The 25,881-nt window shown below is 44.2% G+C and overlaps 1 protein-coding gene across 1 annotated transcript; it reads left to right on the top strand.

Annotated features, from left to right (window-relative positions):
* The first annotated feature begins 7,818 nt into the window (after positions 1 to 7,818).
* Positions 7,819 to 25,324, top strand: LOC139385689 (NLR family, CARD domain containing 3-like). The gene is made up of 11 exons (XM_071130961.1): positions 7,819 to 7,858; positions 8,156 to 8,216; positions 8,558 to 8,698; positions 10,230 to 10,506; positions 10,612 to 10,759; positions 13,667 to 13,759; positions 17,254 to 17,816; positions 17,908 to 18,083; positions 18,281 to 18,557; positions 20,388 to 20,603; positions 20,703 to 25,324. The coding sequence occupies exons 2-11, from the start codon at positions 8,191 to 8,193 to the stop codon at positions 21,069 to 21,071; spliced, it is 2,286 nt and encodes a 761-aa protein (XP_070987062.1). The 5' UTR covers positions 7,819 to 7,858; positions 8,156 to 8,190; the 3' UTR covers positions 21,072 to 25,324.
* The last annotated feature ends 557 nt before the right edge of the window (positions 25,325 to 25,881 follow it).

The raw sequence follows: 25,881 nt of genomic DNA, 5'->3' as shown, positions 1-25,881 counted from the left end.
GCTGTAGGGTTAGGGGGTGTTAGGAAAATTATGTCATGGCTTTAGAAGCTTCTGATAAGCTAATTGACATCATTTGAGTCAAATGGAGGTGTACCTGTGGATGTATTTCAAGGCCTAACTTCAAACTCAGTGCCTCTTTGCTTGACATGGGAAAATCAAAAGAAATCAGCCCAGACCTCAGAAAAAGAATTGTAGACCTCCACAAGTCTGGTTCATCCTTGGGAGCAATTTCCAAACGCCTGAAGCTACCACGTTCATCTGTACAAACAATAGTACGCAAGAATAAACACCATGGGACCACGCAGCCGTCATACCGCTTGGGAAGGAGATGCGTTCTGTCTCCTAGAGTTGAACGTACTTTGGTGTGAAAAGTCTAAATCATTCCCAGAACAACAGCAAAGGACCTTGTAAAGATGCTGGAGGAAAGAGATACAAAAGTATCTATAACCACAGTAAAATGAGTCCTATATTTACATAACCTGAAAGCCCGCTCAGCAAGGAAGAAGCCACTGCTCCAAAACCGCCATAAATAATCCAGACTACAGTTTGCAACTGCACATAGGGACAAAGATCGTACATTTTGGAGAAATGTCCTCCGGTCTGATGAAACAAAAATAGAACTGTTTGGCTATAATGACCATCGTTATGTTTGGAGGAAAAGGGGAAGTCTTGCAAGCCGAAGAACATCATCCCAACCGTGAAGCACGGGGGTGGCAGCATCATGTTGTGGGGGTGGCAGCATCATGTTGTGGGGGTGGCAGCATCATGTTGTGGGGGTGGCAGCATCATGTTGTGGGGGTGGCAGCATCATGTTGTGGGGTGCTTTGCTGCAGGAGGGACTGGTGCACTTCACAACATAGATGGCATCATGAGCAAGCAAAATTATGTGGATATATTGAAGCAACATCTCAAGACATCAGTTGAAACTTGGTCGCAAATGGGTCTTCCAAATGGACAATAACCCCAAGCATACTTCCAAAGTTGGCTTAAAAAAATGGCTTAAGATCAACCAAGTCAAGGTATTGGAGTGGCCATCACAAAGCCCTGACCTCAATCCTATAGAACATTTGTGGGCAGAACTGAAAAAGCGTGTGCGAGCAAGGAGGCCTACAAACCTGACTCACAAGCTCTGTCAGGAGGAATGGGCCAAAATTCACCCAATTTACTGTGGGAAGCTTGTGGAGGGCTACCCGAAACGTTTGACCCAAGTAAAAAAAATGTAATGGCAATGCTACCAAATACTAATTGAGTGTATGTAAACTTCTGACCCACTGGGAATGTGATGAAGAAATAAAAGCTGAAATAAATAATTCTCTCTACTATTATACTGACATTTCACATTCTTAAAATAAAGTGGTAATCCTATCTGACCTAAGACAGGAAATTGTTACTAGGATTAAATGTCAGGAATTGTGAAAAACTGAGTTTAAATGTATTTGGCTAAGATGCATGTAAACTTCTGACTTCAACTGTAAATAAAAATATGGGGTTGAGGTAGTTGGGTGGGCTATTTACAGATGGGCTGTGTACAGGTGCAATGATATGTAAGCTGCCCTGACAGCTGATGCTTAAAGTTAGTGAGGGAGATATAAGACTCCAGCGTCAGTGATTTTTGCAATTCATTCCAGTCATTGGCAGCAGAGAACTGGAAGGAAAGGTGGCCAAAAGGTTGGTTGGCTTTGGTGATGACCAGTGAAATACACCTGTTGGAGCGAGTGTTGCTATGGTGACCAGTGAGCTGAGATTAGGCGGGGCTTTACCCAGCAAAGACTTATAGATGACCTGGAGCCAGTGGGTTTGGCGACGAGTATGAAGCGATGGCCAGCCAACGAGAGCGTACAGGTCGCAGTGGTGGATAGTATATGGGGCTTTGGTGACAAAACGGATGGCACTGTGGTAGACTGCATCCAATTTGCTGAGTAGAGTGTTGGAGGATATTTTGTAAATGACGTCGCCGAAGTAAAGGATTGGTAGGATAGTCAATTTTACAAGGGTATGTTTGGCAGCATGAGTGAAGGATGCTTTGTTGCGAAGTAGGAAGCCGATTCTAGATTTAACTTTGATTGGAGATGCTTAATGTGAGTCTGGAAGGAGAGTTTACAGTCTAACCAGACACCTAGCTATTTGTAGTTGTCCACATATTCTAAGTCACAACCTTCCAGAGTAGTGATGCTAGGAGCGGGCAGGTGCGGGCAGTGATCGGTTGATCGGTTGAAGAGCATACGTTTAGTTTTACTAGCATTTAAGAGCAGTTGGAGGCCACGGAAGGAGAGTTGTAGGGCGTTGAAGCTCTTCTGGAGGTTAGTTAACACAGTGTCCAAAGAAGATTTAATTTTATTAGGTTTAATTTTATTTTTGGCAGTGAAACGAGGCTACTCAGGCGAGAAAAAAACTTCACCCAAATGTATAGCCCCGTTGGAAAATATAAATGGACTGTTTGAAAATGTGAATATATATATATTTTTTAAACGTAACAAATAAAAATAAGAAATAAATTCAAAATGTTAATCACATTTTTATTTGCCGTACCCCCGACGGGATTGCGCGTACCCCTGGGGGTACACATACCCCAGTTTGGGAATACCTGTACTAGAGAAATTCATTTTACCACCTGTGTCTATTCAGGGAGAGGCTTGTCTGTAATGACATAATATTGCCTATATAGTGCACCAGTTTTGTCCAGAGACACCCTGTGTGCGTGACTGTGTGAACTCAACACACTGCTGTGTGAGATGTCGTTGAAGGACAGATAGAACCCAGGTGAGACGCATTATTAAAGTCTGTGATGATGTTGTTGTTGTTGTTGTTGACACGCAGCAGCGAGCAGCTGCAGAACTTCTTCTCTGCATTTTGCTTCAGTGGTCGCACGCCCTGGTTGAGCTCCTCCATCAGAGCTTCTGAGAGAGAAACAGAGAGAGAGGTGTATGAGAGGACTCAGATGTGGCACTGAGAATAGGAAAGGATGCCATTACTGTATTGAGACGCAGCCAGAAAAGGGATTAGAGAGTTGAGTAAAACGTACAATGCTCTGAATTGCATCTCAATAGTGACTTTCTTTCCTTGTCTCCTTTCCTTCATCTGCACGCATAGTAATGTGAAAGAACTGTTGCTGGTTTACCTGTCATTGGGCTGAGGCATTTGAATAATAAATCCAGAGGATTTCACAGCCTTTTGGCTAACCTGTATGATCATAAATGTAATATTTGAATGTAACAAAAAAACAGCTTCTTTAAAAGAGGTATCCTGAATCATCTTTGCACTTAGCCTAACGTTAGCTACTTTGTCCATGCTCAAACAATGTATTTTCACTTGACTTCATCTATATGCCTCATTTCAGGGCATACACAACACAATGACATAGCTAAATTTCTTCCTGAGGAACTAGACTTCTGGCTACTATGCATGCAACATTATTTTGCTAACTTAACCCTTAAAACCCACACAGAGTTTGCTAGCTATCATGTTGCAAGACACTTGTTTTTATTTTCATCACAATGAGCGAGAACTCCAGGATGGAGTCCAGGATGCTGGCCTTCTAGTTAGAGTTCCTCTGTCCAGTGTCTGTGTTATTTTGCCCATCTTAATCTATTATTTTTATTGGCCATTCTAAGACATGGCTTTTTTTTTTTTTTACTCTGCCTAGAAGGCCAGCGTCCCAGAGTCGCCTCTTCACTGTTGACGTTGAGACTGGTGTTTTGCAGGTACAATTGAATGAAACTGCAGGTTGAGGACTTGTGAGGTGTCTGTTTCTCAAACTAGACACTCTAATGTACTTGTTCTCCTGCTGAGTTGTGCACCGGGGCCTCCCACTCCTCTTTCTATTCTGGTTAGAGACAGTTTACGCTGTTAGTGAAGGGAGTAGTACACAGCGTTGAACGAGATCTTCAATTTCTTGGCAAAGTCTCGCATGGAATAGCCTTAATTTCTCAGAACAATAATGTTTTTTTTCTGGCCATTTTGAGCCTGTAATCGAACCCACAAATGCTGATGGTCCAGATACTCAACTAGTCTAACTAGTCTACTAGGCTAGTTTTATTGCTTCTTTAATCAGAACAACAGTTTTCATCTGTGCATAATTGCAAAATGTTTTTTTTAAATTTATTTTTTTATTTTTTACCCCCTTTTTCTCCCCAATTTCGTAGTATCCAATTGTTGTAGTAGCTACTATCTTGTCTCATCGCTACAACTCCCGTACGAGCTCGGGAGAGACGAAGGTTGAAAGTCATGCGTCCTCCGATACACAACCAACCAAGCCGCTGCTTCTTTAACACAGCGCACATCCAACCCGGAAGCCAGCTGCACCAATGCGCCGGAGGAAACACCGTGCACCTGGCCACCTTGGCTAGCTTACACTGCGCCCAGCCCGCCACAGGAGTCGCTGGTGCGCGATGAGACAAGGACACCCCTACCGACCAAGCCCTCCCTAACCCGGGCGACGCTAGGCCAATTGTGCGTCGCCCCAGGGCGCGAACCCAGGACTCTGATGGCACAGCTGGCGCTGCAGTACAGCGCCCTTAACCACTGCGCCACCCAGGAGGCCCGCAAAATGGTTTTCTAATGATCAATTAGCCTTTTAAAATGATTAACTTTGATTAGCTAACACAACGTGCCATTGGAACACAGGAGATATTCCACGCTTATGTAAATATTCCATGAAAAATCAGCCGTTTCCAGCTACAATAGTCATTTACAGCATTAACAATTAACGATGTGATTTTAATGGACAAAAGAAATGTGCTTTTATTTTAAAAAACAAGGACATTTCTAAGTGACCCCAAACTTTTGAACGGTAGTGCATGTATTGAAAAAATGGTCCCTTAAATTAAATTAAATTCAGTAGGACATCTACTAGAGGCGTCACTACAGAGCCTGGTTCGATTCCAGGCTGTATCACAACCGGCTGTGATTGGGAGTCCTATAGGGCGGCACACAAGTGGCCCAGCGTCGTCCGTGTTAGGGTTTGTCTGGGGTAGGCCGTCATTGTAAATAATAATTTGTTCTTAACTGACTTCCTTGGTTAAATAAAGGTTAAATAAATACATTTAAAAAATCTGTTAGCTCCAAACAATAGGCCTGAAACGTCCACCCTCTGTCTGTCCAGCTGTGCGGAGACAGTCCATATCATTCACCATTAACAACAAGCCCCAGAAGGCAGCCTCCAAGACTGGCTTCCTACAGAGAGGCTTGAATAGGATTTTCAGCTCCGCCTATAAATCCCCAGGACACGCTTCATGCAAGTCTCCAGGGAACACCAGCTCCCACGTTCCGGGGCTTGTCCCACCGTCCGGAGCAGTGTAGTCTTCCCGCAGTTGGGCCGGGAGTGTGAAGTACCAGCAGCTGGGAGGGAAGGCACAGAGGATGTCCCCAACGGACTAACAACAGCAAGTCCCCAAAGATTCCCACCAGCACACGCAAGGTGAGCACTACTTCTTTACACCAGACAAGCAACACATGATCATAGGCCTACGAGATGATTTGTAGCAACAATGGACAAAGTGTTTGACCCGCCCCATATCAGACCATGAGTATAACTACATCGCTACTGTGTGTTTAGGAACTTGCGGTGCTGGTTGGAAAGCGGTCTCATCTGAACCGTTTAAAAAAAATTGGTTCTGATTATCACTCAGCTGGTTCTTCAACACTGGGCTGTGTTGCGGGGGCATGTCTGTCTGGAGGGCTTTATGTCACGGTGAATGTGGGGGCTGTCTCACAGCATTTCCCAAACTCGGATCGTCTCTAACCAATCAGAGTATCTTCAAACCGCTTCAAATGAGTGGATTCGGCTATTTCAGCCACACCCGTTACTCACAGGTGTATAAAATCGAGCACACAGCCATGCAATCTCCATAGACAAACATTGACAGTAGAATGACCTTACTGAAGAGCTCAGTGACTTTCAACGTGGCACCGTCATAGGATGCCACCTTTCCAACCAGTCATTTCGTCAAATTTCTGCCCTGCTAGAGCTGCCCCGGTCAACTGTAAATGCTGTTATTGTGAAGTGGAAACATCTAGGAGCAATAACGGCTCAGCCGTGAAGTGGTAAGCCACACAAGCTCACAGAACGGGACTGCTGAGTGCTGAAGCGCGTAAAAATCCTCTGTCCTCAGTTGCAACACACTAATGAGTTCCAAACTGTTTCTGGAAGCAATGTCAGCACAATAACTGGTTGTGGGAACTTCATGAAATGGGTTTCCATGGCCAAGCAGCTGCACACAAGCCTAAGTTAACCTTGTGCAACGCTAAGCGTTGGCTGGAATGGTGTAAAGCTTGCCGCCATTGGACTCTGGAGCAGTTGAAAAGCATTTGCTGGAGTGATGAATCACATTTTACTGGCTTTGGCGGATGCAAAAGTTTGACACCAATCAGGCCCCCGAGGACTGGGTTTGCCCATCCCTGAGCTATATTGTATTTCATTTATTTATGTTAGCAATTTGGATCACATGTATATCTTATGTAGTTAGATTGTAAGGATGTATGGATAAACATGCATTTAAGTTTAAATAGTCATCCAACCAAAACTAACATGCATTGATAATAACCAATGATAGTGGCGACATCAACCATCTATGTGCAACAGAAGATTGTCTCCCCAATGCTTTGGTTATGACTTCAAGTTGCAATTGGGGAGGAGCAACTTCAGAAATGTATACTGAAAAAATATAGAAATGGAACATGCAACAATTTCCAAAATGTTACTGAGTTACAGTTCATATCAGGAAATCAGTCAATTTAAATAAATTCATTAGGCCCTAATCTATGGATTTCACATGACTGGGCAGGGGTGCAGCCACCGGTGTGCCTGGGACGGCATAGGCTCACCCACTGGGAAGCCAGGTCCAGCCAATCAGAATTTGTTTTTCCCCACAAAAGGGCTATATTACAGAAATACATACTTCTCAGCACTCCCACACCCCTTCCGATGATACCGCAGGTGAAAAAGCCAAATGTGGAGGTCCTGGGCTGGCGTGGTTACACGTGGTCTGCTGTTGTGAGGCCGGTTCAACATACTGCCAAAATCTCTAAAACGACGTTGGAAGCGGCTATGGGAGAGAAAATAACATTACATTCTCTGGTAACAGCCCTGGAGGCAATTCCTGTAGTCAGCATGCCAATTGCACACTCCCTCAAAACTTGAGACTGCTGTGGGACTGTGTTGTGTGACAAAACTGCACATTTTAAACTTCCCTTTTATTGCCCTCAGCACAAGAGGCACCTGTTTAATGATCATGCTGTTTAATTAGCTATTTAATAAGCTTCTTGATATGTCACACCTGTCGGGTGGATGAATAATTTTGGCAAATAGGAAATTCTCACTAACAATGGTGTAAACAAATTTGTGCACAACGTTTGAGAGAAATAAGCTTTTTGTGTGTGTATGAAAAAATGGGATCTTTTACTTCAGCTTTGAAACATGGGACCAACACTTTACATGTTGCGTTTATATTTATGTTCAGTATAGTTGTAAGTCCGACTTTTTTATAGCCATAATGCAACACATTTGAAAAGCGGTGGACAACGTTGTTCGGCGTCTTCACAAAAAGTGATCCGCTCGAATTCGCCCATTGACTTCTCTTGCCACGTTCAAGTATTATTCGGAACTAGGAAGCTCAGAAATGTCCGACTTGTTAACTTGTTGTAGTTTACCGTGACGCGTTTAACGAATTAACAAATCAGACATTTTCCAGTTTCCCAGTTCCGACTAGCACTTGAACGCGGCATCAACCCCCAAATCCCGGCCTGGTCTGCTTCGCCAGCGCTCCCGGTAGTCTCGCGATGTTGCGCGTCTGGGTTTAGAAACTATCCTCTTTTAAGGTGGAAAGCGAAAGTAAAGTCCGACATTTTGAAAAGGTGGGAGGTAAGAGAGCTGGTAGGTTAGTAGTGTTGTGAGTAGGGTATTATAACTTTCTAAATGTACTTGCCTGTATATTTTTGGGATCATTATCAATAGGCATTGAAAGCAAACAAAGGCATCGTTTACATTCTGTACAAGAAGTCGAAATGCCAGTGTCACAACTTGCTTGGTATGTAACGTTAGCTAATGCAACACATTCGTTAGCACTAGGCCTTAGGGCAGCCAACCTAATTTTTTTCAACTCCCTGCTACTTCATTATTCTGGTGCCGTCGGTCAAATGAATCTCTCCCCCTTCACAGGAGATTCGGGATTTGAGCCTGTCGGGGGAACCGAAATGGCCTCGGATTCAGAAGTGGAGGGGTGAGTGGACCGGTACCACTGTTTGTTAGGCCTCCGGAAAGAGTGTTTGAACGATTAGCGTCAGTGTGTTACGGTGTTGTTGGAGAAAAAACAAATTAGACATTTGAGCTATATTCCCTTCTCTGTCATCTCAATATATGTTTTTTAAATAGCTAGGCAGCCGGCGACAAACTACCTGGTCAGCGAAACATGTAAAGACTTTTTGTTAGCAGACTTATCATAACTGATGTTGTTTTGAATAGAACCTTTCCACGTCACAAATATATTTTGGGACACCAACCACAACTAGTAATACACGTTTTGAAAAAGTGACTAGTTTTTATTTCCTGGGATGATGTCAGGATCCTACAGGTGAGCCAGAACCAGGAGAGACCTCCCTCTAGCTATGGCTCCATGAAGAGTGATGAGGAGGAAGAGGACATCACAGAGGCTCAGCGCTCATCTGGCAAATCGGAACTACCCACCTTCACTACACACACACGGTACACACACACACACACACCACACACACACACACACACACACACACACACACACACACACACACACACACACACACACACACACACACACACACAGCTTGCCTGTCAAACCTGTCTGACCACTTAAAGTGCCTTCAGAAAGTACTCACACCCCTTGACTTTTTCCACATAATGTGGTGTTACAGCCTGAATTGAAAGAAGTATATATATTTTTTTACAACCAGATCTCTATTTTTGTTTTTTCCTTTTAAAATTGATTAAATTGAGCTTTTATTTCACTGACCTACACACGATACCCCATAATGTCAAAGTGTAATTATGTTTTTAGAAATGTTTACAAATTAATTAAATGGAAAGCAGAAATGTCTTGAGTCAATAAGTATTCAATCCCTTTTGATATGGCGAGCCTAAATAAGTTCAGGAGTAAAACTGTGCTTAGCTTACATAATAAGTAGAATGGTGTTTAACATGATTCTTGAATGACTACCTCACCTCCACAAATTCAATTATCTGTAAGGTCCCTCAGTCGATCAGTGAATTTCAAACAAAGATTCAACCACAATGCATAGGGACGTTTTCCAATGCCTCGCAAAGAAGGGTAGATGGGTAAAAAAAAGCAGTCATTGAATATCCCTTTGAGCATGGTGACGTTATTAATTACACTTTGGATGGGGTATCAATACACCCAGTCACTACAAAGAGACAGGCGTCCTTCCTAACTAAATTGCCAGAGAGGTAGGAAACCGCTCAGGGATTTCACCATGAGGCCAATGATGACTTTAAAACAGTTAGAGTTTAATGACGGATAGAAAACTGAGGATGGAATAACAACATTGTAGTTCCTCCACAATACTAACCTACATGAGAGTGAAAATAAGGCAGCCTGTACAGAATAAAAATATTCCTAAACATGCATCCTGTTTGCAATAAGGCTCTAAAGTAAAACCTCAAAAAATGTGGTAAAGAAATTAACTTAATTTCCTGAATACAAAGCATTATGTTTGGGACAAAATCGATTGCTTGAAAATCTATGGCAAGACTTAAATGGCTGTCTAGCAATGATCAACAACCAACTTGACAGCTTAAAGAATTCTAAAAAGAATTTGTGCAAATATTGTAAAATCCAGGTGTGCAAAGCTCTTAGAGACTGACCCAGAAAGACTCACAGCTGTAATCACTTCCAAAAGTGATCCTAACGTCTATTGACTCGGGCTGTGAATACTGATGTAAATCAGGTATTTCATTTGAAATAAATGTGCATTTTTTTTTGTTTACTTTGTCATTATGTGGTGTCGTGTGTAGATGGCTGAGAAATCAATTTAATAAGTCAAGGGGAAAAATAGTTTCAGAAGGCACTGTATGCTATCACACAGTGTGACCACATAACACTATCAGATTGTTTCCTGGTTGGCTTGGCTCTCCCCAGTGTTGCCCTAATCTATAACGTTGCTTTTAAAGGTTTGACGTGCAACTTCCATCCATTCTCCTGTCCTGCCGTTGAGGTTGTGCTGATGCACTCTTGTTCCTCCAGGGTCCAGCTGAACCGCAACGTGTCTCCAGAGACGGTCTTCACTGAGATCACACAGCAGCAGTCTGTCAGCAAGCATCACCAAGAGGGAACCTTCGTCACAGAGAGGCCACACATATGTGCGGAGGAGGAAGAAAGGGATGAGCACAGCCCCATCCAGGTAGACTACCCTGAGCCCCTGCCCCCCGTCAAGCCTGAGGATGAATCACAGGAAGAGGGTGATGAAGAGCAACAGCCAGGCAAGCTGCACCCTGAATTCGACCTGCCCTACATATTCAAGGTGTGTGAGCATGTTTTCACCAATGTGAATGTCTGTCTGATCTGTGATTCTCTTGCTATGAGAGTATGCATGTTAACTCTCTCCTCCTCCCCTTCCTCTCTGTAGTCCATGCAGAGTTCTCTGACATCTCTGGGTGGTCCCGAGTTACACCTGTTTAAGCGCTATCTATGTGGGCGCCACCCCTCCTTCACCATGACTGAGCTGGAGGAGAGCGATACGCTGGACATAGTGGATAAGATGCTGGAGCGCTTCGGTAAAGACTACCACAAATTTACATTCACACCCTGGTAGTGCACTGCTTACTACATTCACACCCTGGTAGTGCACTGCTTACTACAATCACACCCTGGTAGTGCACTGCTTACTACAATCACACCCGGGTAGTGCGCTGCTTACTACATTCACACCCGGGTAGTGCGCTGCTTACTACATTCGCACCCTGGTAGTGCGCTGCTTACTACATTCGCACCTGGGTAGTGCGCTGCTTACTACATTCACACCTGGGTAGTGCGCTGCTTACTACATTCACACCTGGGTAGTGCGCTGCTTACTACATTCGCACCCGGGTAGTGCGCTGCTTACTACATTCACACCTGGGTAGTGCGCTGCTTACTACATTCGCACCCGGGTAGTGCGCTGCTTACTACATTCGCACCTGGGTAGTGCGCTGCTTACTACATTCACACCTGGGTAGTGCGCTGCTTACTACATTCGCACCCGGGTAGTGCGCTGCTTACTACATTCGCACCTGGGTAGTGCGCTGCTTACTACATTCACACCCTGGTAGTGCGCTGCTTACTACATTCGCACCCGGGTAGTGCGCTGCTTACTACATTCACACCCTGCTAGTGCACTGCTTACTACATTCACACCCTGTTAGTGCACTGCTTACTACATTCGCACCTGGGTAGTGCGCTGCTTACTACATTCACACCTGGGTAGTGCGCTGCTTACTACATTCGCACCCGGGTAGTGCGCTGCTTACTACATTCACACCCTGTTAGTGCACTGCTTACTACATTCACACCCTGTTAGTGCACTGCTTACTACATTCGCACCTGGGTAGTGCGCTGCTTACTACATTCACACCTGGGTAGTGCGCTGCTTACTACATTTGCACCCGGGTAGTGCGCTGCTTACTACATTCACACCCTGTTAGTGAACTGCTTACTACATTCACACCCTGTTAGTGCACTGCTTACTACATTCACACCCTGTTAGTGCACTGCTTACTACATTCGCACCCGGGTAGTGCGCTGCTTACTACATTCACACCCGGGTAGTGCGCTGCTTACTACATTCGCACCCTGTTAGTGCACTGCTTACTACATTCGCACCCTGTTAGTGCGCTGCTTACTACATTCGCACCTGGGTAGTGCGCTGCTTACTACATTCACACCCTGTTAGTGCGCTGCTTACTACATTCGCACCCGGGTAGTGCGCTGCTTACTACATTCACACCTGGGTAGTGCGCTGCTTACTACATTCGCACCCGGGTAGTGCGCTGCTTACTACATTCGCACCTGGGTAGTGCGCTGCTTACTACATTCGCACCTGGGTAGTGCGCTGCTTACTACATTCGCACCTGGGTAGTGCGCTGCTTACTACATTCGCACCTGGGTAGTGCGCTGCTTACTACATTCACACCCTGGTAGTGCGCTGCTTACTACATTCGCACCCGGGTAGTGCGCTGCTTACTACATTCACACCCTGCTAGTGCACTGCTTACTACATTCACACCCTGTTAGTGCGCTGCTTACTACATTCGCACCTGGGTAGTGCGCTGCTTACTACATTCGCACCCTGCTAGTGCACTGCTTACTACATTCACACCCTGTTAGTGCGCTGCTTACTACATTCGCACCTGGGTAGTGCGCTGCTTACTACATTCGCACCCGGGTAGTGCGCTGCTTACTACATTCACACCTGGGTAGTGCGCTGCTTACTACATTCGCACCCGGGTAGTGCGCTGCTTACTACATTCGCACCTGGGTAGTGCGCTGCTTACTACATTCGCACCTGGGTAGTGCGCTGCTTACTACATTCGCACCTGGGTAGTGCGCTGCTTACTACATTCGCACCTAGGTAGTGCGCTGCTTACTACATTCGCACCTGGGTAGTGCGCTGCTTACTACATTCACACCCTGGTAGTGCGCTGCTTACTACATTCGCACCCGGGTAGTGCGCTGCTTACTACATTCACACCCTACTAGTGCACTGCTTACTACATTCACACCCTGTTAGTGCGCTGCTTACTACATTCGCACCTGGGTAGTGCGCTGCTTACTACATTCACACCTGGGTAGTGCGCTGCTTACTACATTCGCACCCGGGTAGTGCGCTGCTTACTACATTCACACCCTGTTAGTGCACTGCTTACTACATTCACACCCTGTTAGTGCACTGCTTACTACATTCGCACCTGGGTAGTGCACTGCTTACTACATTCACACCTGGGTAGTGCGCTGCTTACTACATTCGCACCCGGGTAGTGCGCTGCTTACTACATTCACACCCTGTTAGTGCACTGCTTACTACATTCACACCCTGTTAGTGCACTGCTTACTACATTCGCACCCGGGTAGTGCGCTGCTTACTACATTCACACCCGGGTAGTGCGCTGCTTACTACATTCGCACCCTGTTAGTGCACTGCTTACTACATTCGCACCCTGTTAGTGCGCTGCTTACTACATTCGCACCCGGGTAGTGCACTGCTTACTACAATCACACCCTGGAAGTGCACTGCTTACTACAATCACACCCTGGTAGTGCCCTAATTACTACATTCGCACCCGGGTAGTGCGCTGCTTACTACATTCGCACCCGGGTAGTGCGCTGCTTACTACATTCACACCCTGTTAGCGCACTGCTTACTACATTCGCACCCGGGTAGTGCACTGCTTACTACAATCACACCCTGGTAGTGCACTGCTTACTACAATCACACCCTGGTAGTGCACTGCTTACTACATTCGCACCTGGGTAGTGCTCTGCTTACTACATTCGCACCCTGTTAGTGCACTGCTTACTACAAAAGAAGCAACTACAGCAGGAATAGGTTGTCATTTGAGGTGTTGCCATGGTAATACATTATGTGTAATGTATTTATAATGTGCTTTTGGTTTCTGATGATGGTTATTGTTATTGTTATGTGTCAGGTAAACTGCAAGGCCTGCGGGTGGCGATCCGCATGCTGGAGAGCATGAAGAAACCTGAGCTGGCCCAGGAACTGGAGAAGAAGTGCAAGAGAGGTAACAACCAGAACTGGTTTTCACTGACCACACCAGATCTAGGTTCAATAACATGTGTATTTGTTATTTCAAATCAAGCTTTTTGTTGTTATTATATAGCACATTTCAGACGTGAATGCAATGCAGTGCGCTTCACAAGTAAAGAACATATTAAAAACGATGAAAATAAAAACAGAAATATTTACTATACAACAAACATAAGAGGATAGAAATAACTAAAGAATAACAAGAACGGAATGACTAAAAAGCACACAGGGCTAAGGGACAGGAGGTTGTGGGGGGGGGCTCACAGGGCTAAGAGACTGGAGGTTGTGGGGGGGGGGCTCACAGGGCTAAGAGACTGGAGGTTGTGGGGAGGGGCTCACAGGGCTAAGAGACTGGAGGTTGTGTGGGGGGGGCTCACAGGGCTAAGAGACTGGAGGTTGTGGGGGGGGGGGGGGCTCACAGGGCTAAGAGACTGGAGGTTGTGGGGGGGAGGCTCACAGGGCTAAGAGACTGGAGGTTGTGGGGGGGGGGCTCACAGGGCTAAGAGACTGGAGGTTGTGTGGGGGGGGCTCACAGGGCTAAGAGACTGGAGGTTGTGGGTGTTGGTCAAGCCGAAACAACTTCCTTCAGGGTTATAGCTGGGTCAATTGTGCGCCGCCCTATGGGACTCCCAAACACGGCCGGTTGTGATACAGCCAGGAATGGAACCGGGGACTGCAGTGGCACCTCTAGCACTGAGTTGCAGTGCCTTAGACCGCTGCTCCACTCTGGAACCGCTGCTCCACTCTGGAACCGCTGCTCCACTCTGGAACCCATGTCATATGTATTTTCTGAGTGATGTTCACCAAGGGTGACAAACTCTCCACCCGTTAAATAGGTCCTAAACCCATTTAGATCTGAACCGAAGAGGCCAACCCACCTCTCCAGTCTGTCCAGAAGGACATCAGGGTCAAGTGTCGAATGCGGCACTTAAATCCAAGAGAACCAAGACAGAGAGCTGTTTGGCATCTGTGTTGGCTGTAGGATCATTTTACCACTGTAACTAAGGTGGTCTCTGTGCTGTGTTGGGCACAAAAACCAGATTAGAATTTTTCAAAAATACAGTTGGCACTTTATTTTTGCTGTTTGAAAACCAATTTTTGCTAAACAATGGACGGTTGTAGATTGGCCAAAAAATTGCTAAGAGCTGAAGAATCTAGATGACTTTAATTCAGAATGGGTTTCCCCTTTTAGTGCGGTGTGGAAAATGCCTGTGAACAGGGAGAGATTAACAAAAGCTTACACTTCTTCAGATATGCAATTAAACACAGTATTTGAAGGTGGTGGGGATAAGTTTGAAAAGACCGGTAGAAGGTTGAATTGTGATATCGCTTTCCTGAGCATATCTGTGTCAACCAGGGAAAAGAACTCCATAGTGCCTTTGTGTTGTAGGCTATTGCACATATCAAACTTCTCATGAGGTCTTGCTTGACTGGTACCCAGCCTAATGTTTGCCATTTTATCTCTGAAATATACTGCAAACTCATCACCTTTTAGATGTGGAGGAAAGTTCACATAGGTTTGCGGGGGTAGGATGTATCAGGCCATCAACAGTAAAGAAGAGCTCACTTATCTGTGCGTTTGAGTATTTTCAAAAAATACACATTCTAAAACAATAACTTTTATTTTGTTATTTGTTAAAAAAATATTTAAAAAATACAAGTGAATCAAATTGTATTTGAAAGTATTTAAGACTTATTTCAAGTACTATTTTCAAATATTGAAAAGTCATTTTTAAAACAGTGCATTCTGAAAGTTTTCAGACCCCTTGACTTTTACCACATTTTGTTACGTTACAGCCTTATTCTGAAATGGATTCAAATGTATTTTTTTCCCCTCAGTCTACACACAATACCCCATAATGACAAAGCAAAAACAGGTTTGTATACATTTCTGCAAATGTATTACAAATAAAAAAACGATCACATTTACATAAGTATTCAGAACCTTTATCCAGTACTTTGTTGAAGCACCTTTGGCAACAATGTACAAGCTTGGTACAGCTGTATTTGGGGAGCTTCTCCCATTCCTCTCTGCAGAACCTCAAGCTCTGTCTGGCTGGACGGGGAGCCCCACTGCACAGCTATTCTCAGGTCTCTCCAGAGATGTTTGATCGGGTTCAAGTCCGGCCTACTCAAGGACATTCAGGGACTTGTCCAGAAACCACTCCTGCATTGTCTTGGCTGTGTGCTCAGGGTCATTGTTCTATTGGAAGGTGAACCTTCACCCCAGTCTGAGGTCCTGAGCGCTCTGGAGCAGGATTTCATCAAGGATCTCTCTGTACTTTGCTCTGTTCATCTTTCCCTCGATCCTGACTAGTCTCCCAGTCCCTGCCGCTGAAAAACATCTCCACAGCATTATGCTGCCACAATGCTTCACCATAGGGATGGTGCCAGGTTTCCTCCAGATGTGAGGCTTGGCATTCAGGCCAAAGAGTTCAATCTTGGCTTCATCAGACCAGAGAATCTTGTTTCTCATGGTCCAAGAGTCCCTTAGGTGCCTTTTGGCAAACTCCAAGTGGGCTTTCATGTGCTTTTTACTGAGGAGTGGAGCTCAGTCAGAGTGACCATTGGGTTCTTGGTCACCTCCCTGTCCAAGGCCCTTCTCCCCCGATTGCTCAGTTTGGCCGGGCGGCCAGCTCTAGGAAGAGTCTTGGTGGTTCCAAACTTCTTCCATTTAAGAGTGATGGAGGCACTGTGTTTTTGGGGACCTTCAATGCCGCATACTTTCTTCGTACCCTTCCCCAGATCTGTGCCTCGACACAATCCTGTCTCAGAGCTCTACGGAGAATTCCTTGGACTTCATGGCTTTCACATACACTGTCAACTGTGGGACCTTATATAGACAGGTGTGTGCCTTTCCAAATCATGTCCAATCAATTGAATTTATCACAGGTGGACTCCAATGAAGTTGTTGTAGAAGCATCTCAAGGATGATCAATGGAAACTGGATGCACCTGAGCTCAGTTTGGAGTCTCGTAGCAAAGGGTCTGAATGCTTATGTAAATAAGGTATTTCTGTTTTATACATTTGCAAAAAAAAAAATCTAAATTCGCTTTGTCATTATGGGGTATTGTGGGTAGATTGAGCATTTTTTTTAAATACATTTTAAAACAAGGCTGTAACATCACATGAGGAAAAAGTCAAATGGTCTGAATACTTTCCCAAATGCCCTGTACCTGAGACAGTATTTGAACCTGGGGAAGTATCTGTACTCAGACTCTTTTCACTCCTTCCAACCAATCTCTATTTATGTCCTCTCTCTCCCCCTCTTCCATCCCTCCCTCTGTCCCCCCCTTTTCCACCCTCTCTCTGTCTCCCCCTCTTCCACCCCTCTCTCTGTCTCCCCCTCTTCCACCCCTCTCTCTGTCTCCCCCTCTTCCACCCCTCTCTCTCTGTCTCCCCCTCTTCCACCCCTCTCTCTCTGTCTCCCCCTCTTCCACCCCTCTCTCTCTGTCTCCCCCTGTTTAGCTGTGATCCAGTATGAGTTGAAGTGTGGTCTGATCCGGCGACACAACTGTATCTTTGAGGGTGTACCCCGGGCAGGCCAGCATCTATACCTGAAGTACGTCTACGTTGAACCCCAAATCTCTACCCAAGGTCACGGCGGGGTCAATCCCTTGCACGAGGTCCGGTCCGATCCCCCCAACCCTCCCCAGGTTGCCTCCCCAGACAGCATGATTGGTGGGAATAACATTTTCCGTCTCCGGTCCCTGAATGGGTCTCCAGTACGATGCGTTCTGACCACGGGGCTGCCCGGAATCGGGAACTCTGTGGCGGTCCAGAAGTTCATGCTGGATTGGGCAGAGGATCGGGCTAATTTGGACATTCAGTTTGTGTTCCCGTTTCCGTTCCGGGAGATGCAGTCGCTGAGGGAACGGAACATAGTTGAGAAGAAGGACATCAGTATGTTGGAGCTGCTGCAGACGTACCACAACGAGACGCGCTCCATGGACTTTCTGGAGCAGCCAGACTGCAAGGTGCTGTTTGTCATGGACGGGATCGACATCTACAAGAAACATCTCGATTTCAAGGTGCTCACAGTCTCACAGGGCTGAGATGATGTGTTTGGCTATGGAACCGTTCTGTACAGTACCTATAAAGATATGTCTCCTTCTCCCCCAGAACACTCCTGTTGTGACTGACATCAAGGCTGTTATTCCCCTGGACTCCCTGTTGGTAAATCTGATCCGAGGCTCTCTGCTGCCGCACGCCCTCTTGTGGCTGACTGGGAGACGTGCAGCTACCAATCAGATACCTCCTGAGTACATCCACCGTGTCACTGAGATACAGGGTTACAGGTGTGTGTGGTATTTAGAGGGTGGTATGTGCGTTGGGTGTTAGTGTGTTTGGAGTAACTATCCCCCTCGTAATATCCTATGAGTTGTTGCAACACAATGTAAAGCACTGTGGAGGTGAGTGAAACTTAACACGGATATAAAATGTAACCGTTGACTTTTATTGCTGTTCATTAGTTTGTCTGTTTGTTGTTTTGCAGTGACGAGCAGAAGGATGACTATCTGACCCTGCGTTACTCGGACAAGTCTCTGGCTGCTAAGATCATCAGACACACCAAGAAGTCCCCCACCATCTATACCCTGTGTCATATTCCCTTCTGCTGCTGGATGGTTGCCATGGTGTATGAGAGGGGTTTCCGTAACTACGATGACTACGGAGACGAGCCCCCCAAGATGACGTCCTTCTTCATCCACTACATGATCATCCAGAACAACCGCAAGCTGGAGAAATACCACGGGCAAAACCCCAACTCACAGGTCTGATCCACCCTCCTAATAATAATATAATATATACAGTGCCTTCTGAAAGTATTCAGACCCCTTGACTTTTCTCACATTTTGTTAGGTTACAGCCTTATTCTAAAACGTATTAAATAAATAATCCTCAGTCATCTACACACAATACCCCATAATGACAAAGCGAAAACAGGGTCAGAAATTTTAGCACATTTCTTAAAAATAAAAAACCGCCAGCTTTTTTTAAAACCTAAGTATTCAGCCCCTTCGCTAGAAGACTCGCTGCATCCTGTTGCCATTCATCATCCTTTAAATGTTTCTACAAGTTGATTGGAGTTCACCTGTGGTAAATTCAATTGATTGGACAAGATTTGGACAGGCAAACACCTGTCCTATATAAGGTCCCAAAGTTGACCGTGCATATCAGAGCAAAAACCAAGCCACGAGGTGGAAGGAATTGAGCTCAGAGACAGGATTGTTGAAGCACCAATCTGGTGAAGGGTACTAAATTCTGCAGCATTGAAGGTCCCCAAGAACACAGTGGCCTCCATCATTCTTAAATACATTTGGAACAACCAAGACTCTTCCTAGAGCTGGCTGCTCGGCCAAACTGAGCAATCGGGGGAGAAGGGCCTTGGTCAGGAAGGTGACCAAGAACCCGATGGTCACTCTGACAGCGCTCTAGAGTTCCTCTGTGGAGATGGGAGAATCTTCCAGAAGGACAACAATCTCTGCAGCACTCTACCAATCAGGCCTTTATGGCAGAGTAGCTAAATGGAAGCCACTCCTCAGTAAAAGGCACATGACAGCACGCTTGGAGTTTGCCAAAAGGCACCTAAAGGACTCTCAGACCATGAGAAACAAGATTCTCTGGTCTCATGAAACCAAGATTGAACTATTTTTGCCTGAATGCCAAGCGTCATGTCTGGATGAAACCTGGCACCATCCCTACGGTGAAGCATGGTGGTGGCAGCATCAGGCTGTGGGGATGTTTTTCAGCAGCAGGGCCTGGAAGACTAGTCAGGGTTGAGGCAAAGATGAATGGAGCAAAGTACAGAGAGATCCTTGAAGGAAAACCTGCTCAGGACCTCAGACTGGGGCAAAGGTTCACCTTCCAACAGGACAATGACCCTAAGCACACAGGTATCTGAATGTCCTTGAGTGGCCCAGCCAGAGCCTGGACTTCAACCCGATCGAACATCTCTGGAGAGACCTGAAAGTAGCTGTGCAGCAACGCTCCCCATCCAACCTGACAGAGCTTGAGAGGATCTACAGAGAAGAATGGGAGAAGCTCCCTAAATACAGATGTGCCAAGCTTGTAGTGTCATACCCAAGAAGACTCTAATAACTGCCAGAAGTGTTTCAACAGTGTACTAAGTAAAGAATCTGAATACTTATGTAGATGTGACATAAAAAAAACATATTTTTAATAAATTTGCAAACATTTCTAAAAACCAGTTTTTCTTTGTCTTTATGGGGTATGGTGTGTAGGTTGATGAGGGAAACAAATATTTGATCAATTGTAGAATAAGGCTGTAACGTAACAAAATGTGGAATAAGTCCAGGGGTCTGAATACTTTCCCAAGGCCCTGTATGCCACTCATCTTACCTGCTAGTTGTGTACTAGGTCTTATGTACAGTGTAGACTTGGTCTGACATGTTTTCCCCCGATGCTAAACACCTCTAGAAAGTCTCAGGGTCTGGTCCCAGGAGTTTGATTCTGTTTAGTCTTCTCCACGTTATGATGTCATGACATTGGTGTAGGTTGTGTGCTGTTATAGTGTGCTTACTGTGTAAGGTATCTTTTGAACCTGGAAGAAAGAAATACAAATGTATTATTCCTGTAAGCAGAAATGGACGGACATGGACAAGGTGTTCATGTTGAATCTGGGTTGCCTGGCTCTGGAGCTGTTGGACAATAACCGCTCTGTGTTCTATGAAGAGGACCTGCATGAGCACTGTCTGGTGGTGAGGGAGGTGGCCTGGTGTTCGGGCCTGTGCACTGAGCTTCCCAGGACGAATGCCGAAGACAAGCGGGTCTTCTGCTTCACACACCTGAGCTTCCTGGTGGGTTGGACTTCCTGTCACATGACTTTACTTGATTTGAGGTATCGTTTTTGAGATTGACAGATGTATTATTCATAATGAATGTGTTCTTATCATCAGGAGTTCATGGCTGCACATTATGTTTGGCTCACCTTCCGTCTGGAGGAGCGGAACGTTCTAGACCAGTCCCACCGCGTCTCCAAGCTGTTCAAGGAGCACTCTCTGGTGGACATGTACCGCAAAGCCGTTGACCGTTACCTCAGCGCTCCTGTCGGCCAGTACGACCTGTTCCTGCGCTTCCTGTGCGGTTTGTCCATGACGCTCAATGACGGTCTGCTCCGAGGGATGCTGTTCCCCCATAATGCCCCTCCACTGAAAGGTCTGGAGGAAGTGGTCAGGCTGCTGACCAAGAGGAAGGACAGTGCAGGGCCAGAGAGACAGGCCAACCTTAGCGAATGCCTCCGGGAGCTGGAAACGTCTGAGGACTGAACAGTCTCCTGCTGTTAGAAAACACGTTTGATCATTTGTCTCTGATGCACTGAACTCTGTTTTGTAAAATGAAAGGTAATGCGACTAAAGTATTTGTGTCGTCTCTGTGCCCCGCTGAAACCAAAACAATGAACATTCAGTGTGTCTCATCCAACTAGCAGACAGACCGAGAGAAAGAGAAGGCATAAATCACAGATGTGTCTTACCAGAAAGAGTTAATCATTGTGTCTGAACGAACTCCGTGACTGTTATGTGGAAGATAAAGACCACTGTGCTTGTTAGACTTGTGTGACAGTACAGCCTGTTCATCCTCTACTCCACAAGATGACTCACTGGAGGACGGATGCAGACAGTAGTGACCCTAGTTGCAGAATCTCTTATGTATTGCTTTTCCATCACTGACACTAGCCAACTATACTTCTAGTTGTAGTACAAGAACAATCAGGTATTTAGTTAACATTTTCATTATTCCTTTAATTAACAAACTTGATGGAAAGGGAGTGTTTATATGTTTACACATTTATGTGTGTTTAAATGACATGACTGTGTTTAAATGACATGACTGTTTGTTTAAATGACATGACTGTGTTTAAATGACATGACTGTGTGTTTAAATGACACGACTGTGTGTTTAAATGACATGACTGTGTGTTTAAATGACATGACTGTGTTTAAATGACATGACTGTGTTTAAATGACATGACTGTGTTTAAATGACATGACTGTGTGTTTAAATGACATGACTGTGTGTTTAAATGACATGACTGTGTGTTTAAATGACATGACTGTGTGTTTTGTAGTTTGGGTATTGGGGTGAAAGGTGTACAGTAGAGCTGGGAGATATGAAAAAACATTATCCATATCACAATAACTGGCTGAATTATCATGATAATGATGAATTGAACGATGTTTATTCATCTGCACTAGTTATGTGTTTAGATTACCCTTAGTAGGGCTGACTCCAATCAGTCCACTGGTCCATTGTTTGGTCCTTAGGCTGTTGGTCGACTGAGATTGTTTTAGTTGAGCAGTAAAACATATATATTTTCACCTATCTCAGTGAACTAATCCATTGCTGAGGCCTAGACCAAAAGCCAATTTATGCTTGATTTGAAATTGTGGTGGAGCCTCCAGAGGCCAAATGGAGCTCTATACCACTTCACTATGTCCCTCCCAAATGTTGTACCAATGTGGAGGGCTCTGTAGAGCTCCACGATGACATGATTGGTTCACGGTAGGTGAGGGTGGTACATCCTGTATAAACACACTCCCTTGACAACAGCTCTGCACTGCTCCGTAAGTAGTATGAATGCCCTGACTTCTGCTGAGGCCGTTCTTGCCAAGACTTCTACTGAGGCCGTTCTTGCCCTGACTTCTGCTGAGGCCGTTCTTGCCCTGACTTCTGCTGAGGCCGTTCTTGCCCTGACTTCTGCTGAGGCCGTTCTTGCCCTGACTTCTGCTGAGGCCGTTCTTGCCCTGACTTCTGCTGAGGCCGTTCTTGCCCTGACTTCTGCTGAGGTCGTTCTTGCCCTGACTTCTGCTGAGACCGTTCTTGCCCCGACTTCTGCTGAGACCGTTCTTGCCCCGACTTCTGCTGAGGCCGTATCACCGTAAATGCTGCATGGCCAATGCAGACGTCAGATTGACCATGCACCCAGATACACAATGCACTTCTCCATCCAGAATGCACTTCTCCATCCAGAATGCACTTCTCTCTCCAGAATGCATTTCTGTCCCACCTATTGGTGCACATTTGTTTCATAACTTCATTGTGTGAGTTGTTAGTGTATATCACTTCCCCATATCACCAGTAGTATGTTTACCATTAATTCATATGATTTCTAATCCACAATGTTTGTTACTTTGGTTATGATAGTTTATTTTAATCCATTGAGTATTATTCCGCTAGTCCTGTTCTCATTGTCTGAGTGGACACATTGTTTGCAGAGTGCACAACCTATGCTACACTAGTGAGAATTTTTGGGGGGTTTATCTCAGTCCATTTATGAGTTTTGTCAATTTAATTTTGTTATTGTCTTTCATTTGGAGCGCTCCTGTCAATGTTGAGTAAGGACGGGCACGCGTAGAAGTAGGCCTATAGGCTATGTGGCCTGATTTACACACAGAAGTAGGCCTATAGGCTATGTGGCCTGATTTACACATAGTAGTAGGCCTATAGACTACGTGGCCTGCGTGCAAATGTAGGCATATAAATGTCCTCATTTGGGGATCTGATAGTATTTCTGATTGGCTTAATGCACCACCACTAATGACCTGTGGAGCTTCTCAAAGTGATGTTTTCTTCACCTCAAACAAATTCTGTATTTACATACATTGAGGAACTATTGTAATTGTCAATGTATTTGAAAAATCTTTCCAGCTCTCGCCCTTTCGATAACCACTCACCGTGACAGGGAAAATGCTCTGATCCAGTGGGAATGTCATAAAATAGGCTTCTCATCAGTGCTTGACTTGGACTGAAATAGGTTCCCGTAGTCATTTTGGGTGTCGGTTCTGTTTATATTTAGGTGCAGGAGCTCCACAATACTTTTGAGCTGATATTTATTAAGAGGAACAGGAGCTCAAGTAGTAGAACATTTGAGGTAAGCTCCTGCCCAAGTCAAGCACTGCTTCTTATCCCTTGAGTAAATAGCCTACAGCTCGCTAGTGCAAGCTTTGGGCCAGACCCATTAATTGTATCAATGTTTAAAGTTTTTTGCAGACAGGCCATGTGTAGCAAATGTGATTTATAGGATTTTTAACATTTTAAATCAGGATATTTTCTACCTGCAGGTTGCAATGTTTTTATTTGTTGGCTTTATGCAGGCTATTTTTACATCGTTGGCAATGGCAATTGAAGTTACTTTTTAGGTTTATCATTTGGATTAAATTTGTTAACCACATGACAATGATTTTGTGATAAGACCTTATAAATGAAATTAAACTATTCCACGTAAATGTGCATATGAAAACCATAACTGGCACGCAGATTGGTAGAAATGGTAAGATAAATTGGCATTCCACATGAGAAAAGTTGCAGACTCGTCGTGTAGCCTATCACCGGCAACTTCAGGAGAGTAATGGCAGAATCTGCTGGAGGAGAATAGTTGGGTCAGGTTTTTTTCTTCTGGTTATCTAGATCTCTGGCGCCCTCTTGAGGCATCAACCCGCACGCGTAAAGCATCAGACAATCTCAATGCATATAGTTGATTTTATTTAAACACATGTTGTGTATAAAATGGAAAAATACACGTTTAAATGTTGAGCAATTGATTGGTCGAAATAACATGACTTTCGGTCAAGTAAGATTTATTTTTTTAGTCGGACAGCCCTAACACTTACAACTACTTAAATGTTGCAGCTATCAATTGTCCCATGAACAATCACCCATATTAGCAAACTTATTTTATTTAAAACTTCACATTTCTTTAGTAGGGCCCTATAGGTTATTTGGGTAATTCTGCGGAAATTATGGATTTTGAAGAGCCAACATTACTTTTATTTTTTTTACCAAAACTTAGTCAAGTTAACCCTTTACCATTATAAATCAACATAAATGCCATCTTAATGTATTTTAATATTTTTTGCCTTTTTGTCACGGATGTTACCTATATTTTAGATGACAATTCAGGCTTTCCTGAATGTAATTTCACAATTCAATTTGCATATATGATCAGACAAAGTTTATGCTAATATGAAGAAATGATTTTGATTCTAATTTATTTTAAACTGGTATGTGTAAAGTTCTATTGTGTGACCTTTGTATATTTCTACCACTTGTTTTGTTTTAACATCAGAAATAATTGAGGTTGAGTCATCAACATGTGATGATCATATTCTATTAAAATGCTTACTAATGAATGCAGCAGCAGTTGGGTAGGTACAGATGAACATTATTCTATTGAAATTCAAACGATTTTATAACATGTTGATTATTATAATTTGACCCTGCTGGTCATCTATGAACATTTGAACATCTTGGCCATGTTCTGTTATAATCTCCACCCGGCACAGCCAGAAGAGGACTGGTGACCACACATAGCCTGGTTCCTCTCTAGGTTTCTTCCTAGGTTTTGGCCTTTCTAGGGAGTTTTTCCTAGCCACCGTGCTTCTACACCTGTATTGTTTGCTGTTTGGGGTTTTAGGCTGGGTTTCTGTACAGCACTTTGAGATATCAGATGAGGTGAGAAGGGCTTTATAAATAGATTTTATTTGATTTCATATGAACAATAAAATCAGGGTTATTCCTCAAAGATTAAGATCTCTGTTAGAACTATAGAAACAACATTGTCATACAAACATAACATCTCTATTAGAGCTATAGAAACATAACATCTCTATTAGAACTATAGAAACATAACATCTCTATTAGAACTATAAAAACATAACATCTCTATTAGAACTATAGAAACATAACATCTCTATTAGAACTATAGAAACATAACATCTCTATTAGAACTATAGAAACATAACATCTCTATTAGAACTATAGAAACATAACATCTCTATTAGAACTATAGAAACATAACATCTCTATTAGAACTATAGAAACATAACATCTCTATTAGAACTATAGAAACATAACATCTCTATTAGAACTATAGAAACATAACATCTCTATTAGAACTATAGAAACATAACATCTATTAGAACTATAGAAACATAACATCTCTATTAGAACTATAGAAACATAACATCTCTATTAGAACTATAGAAACATAACATCTCTATTAGAACTATAGAAACATAACATCTCTATTAGAGCTATAGAAACATAACATCTCTATTAGAACTATAGAAACATAACATC

This window comes from Oncorhynchus clarkii, chromosome 27 (assembly GCF_045791955.1).
Source record: "Oncorhynchus clarkii lewisi isolate Uvic-CL-2024 chromosome 27, UVic_Ocla_1.0, whole genome shotgun sequence".
NCBI lineage: Eukaryota > Metazoa > Chordata > Actinopteri > Salmoniformes > Salmonidae > Oncorhynchus > Oncorhynchus clarkii.
Note: the sequence above shows the minus strand (reverse complement) of the source record. Positions and strands in the feature narration are given on the sequence as shown.

What these genes read in the sequence shown, in the direction of transcription:
- LOC139385689 (XM_071130961.1), top strand. Translation starts at nt 8,191, where the DNA reads ATGGCCTCGGATTCAGAAGTGGAGGG. An exon ending in ACCTTCACTACACACACACG is followed by an intron (nt 8,699 to 10,229) that starts GTACACACACAC and finishes TTGTTCCTCCAG; the next exon opens with GGTCCAGCTGAACCGCAACG. An exon ending in TCACACACCTGAGCTTCCTG is followed by an intron (nt 20,604 to 20,702) that starts GTGGGTTGGACT and finishes TCTTATCATCAG; the next exon opens with GAGTTCATGGCTGCACATTA.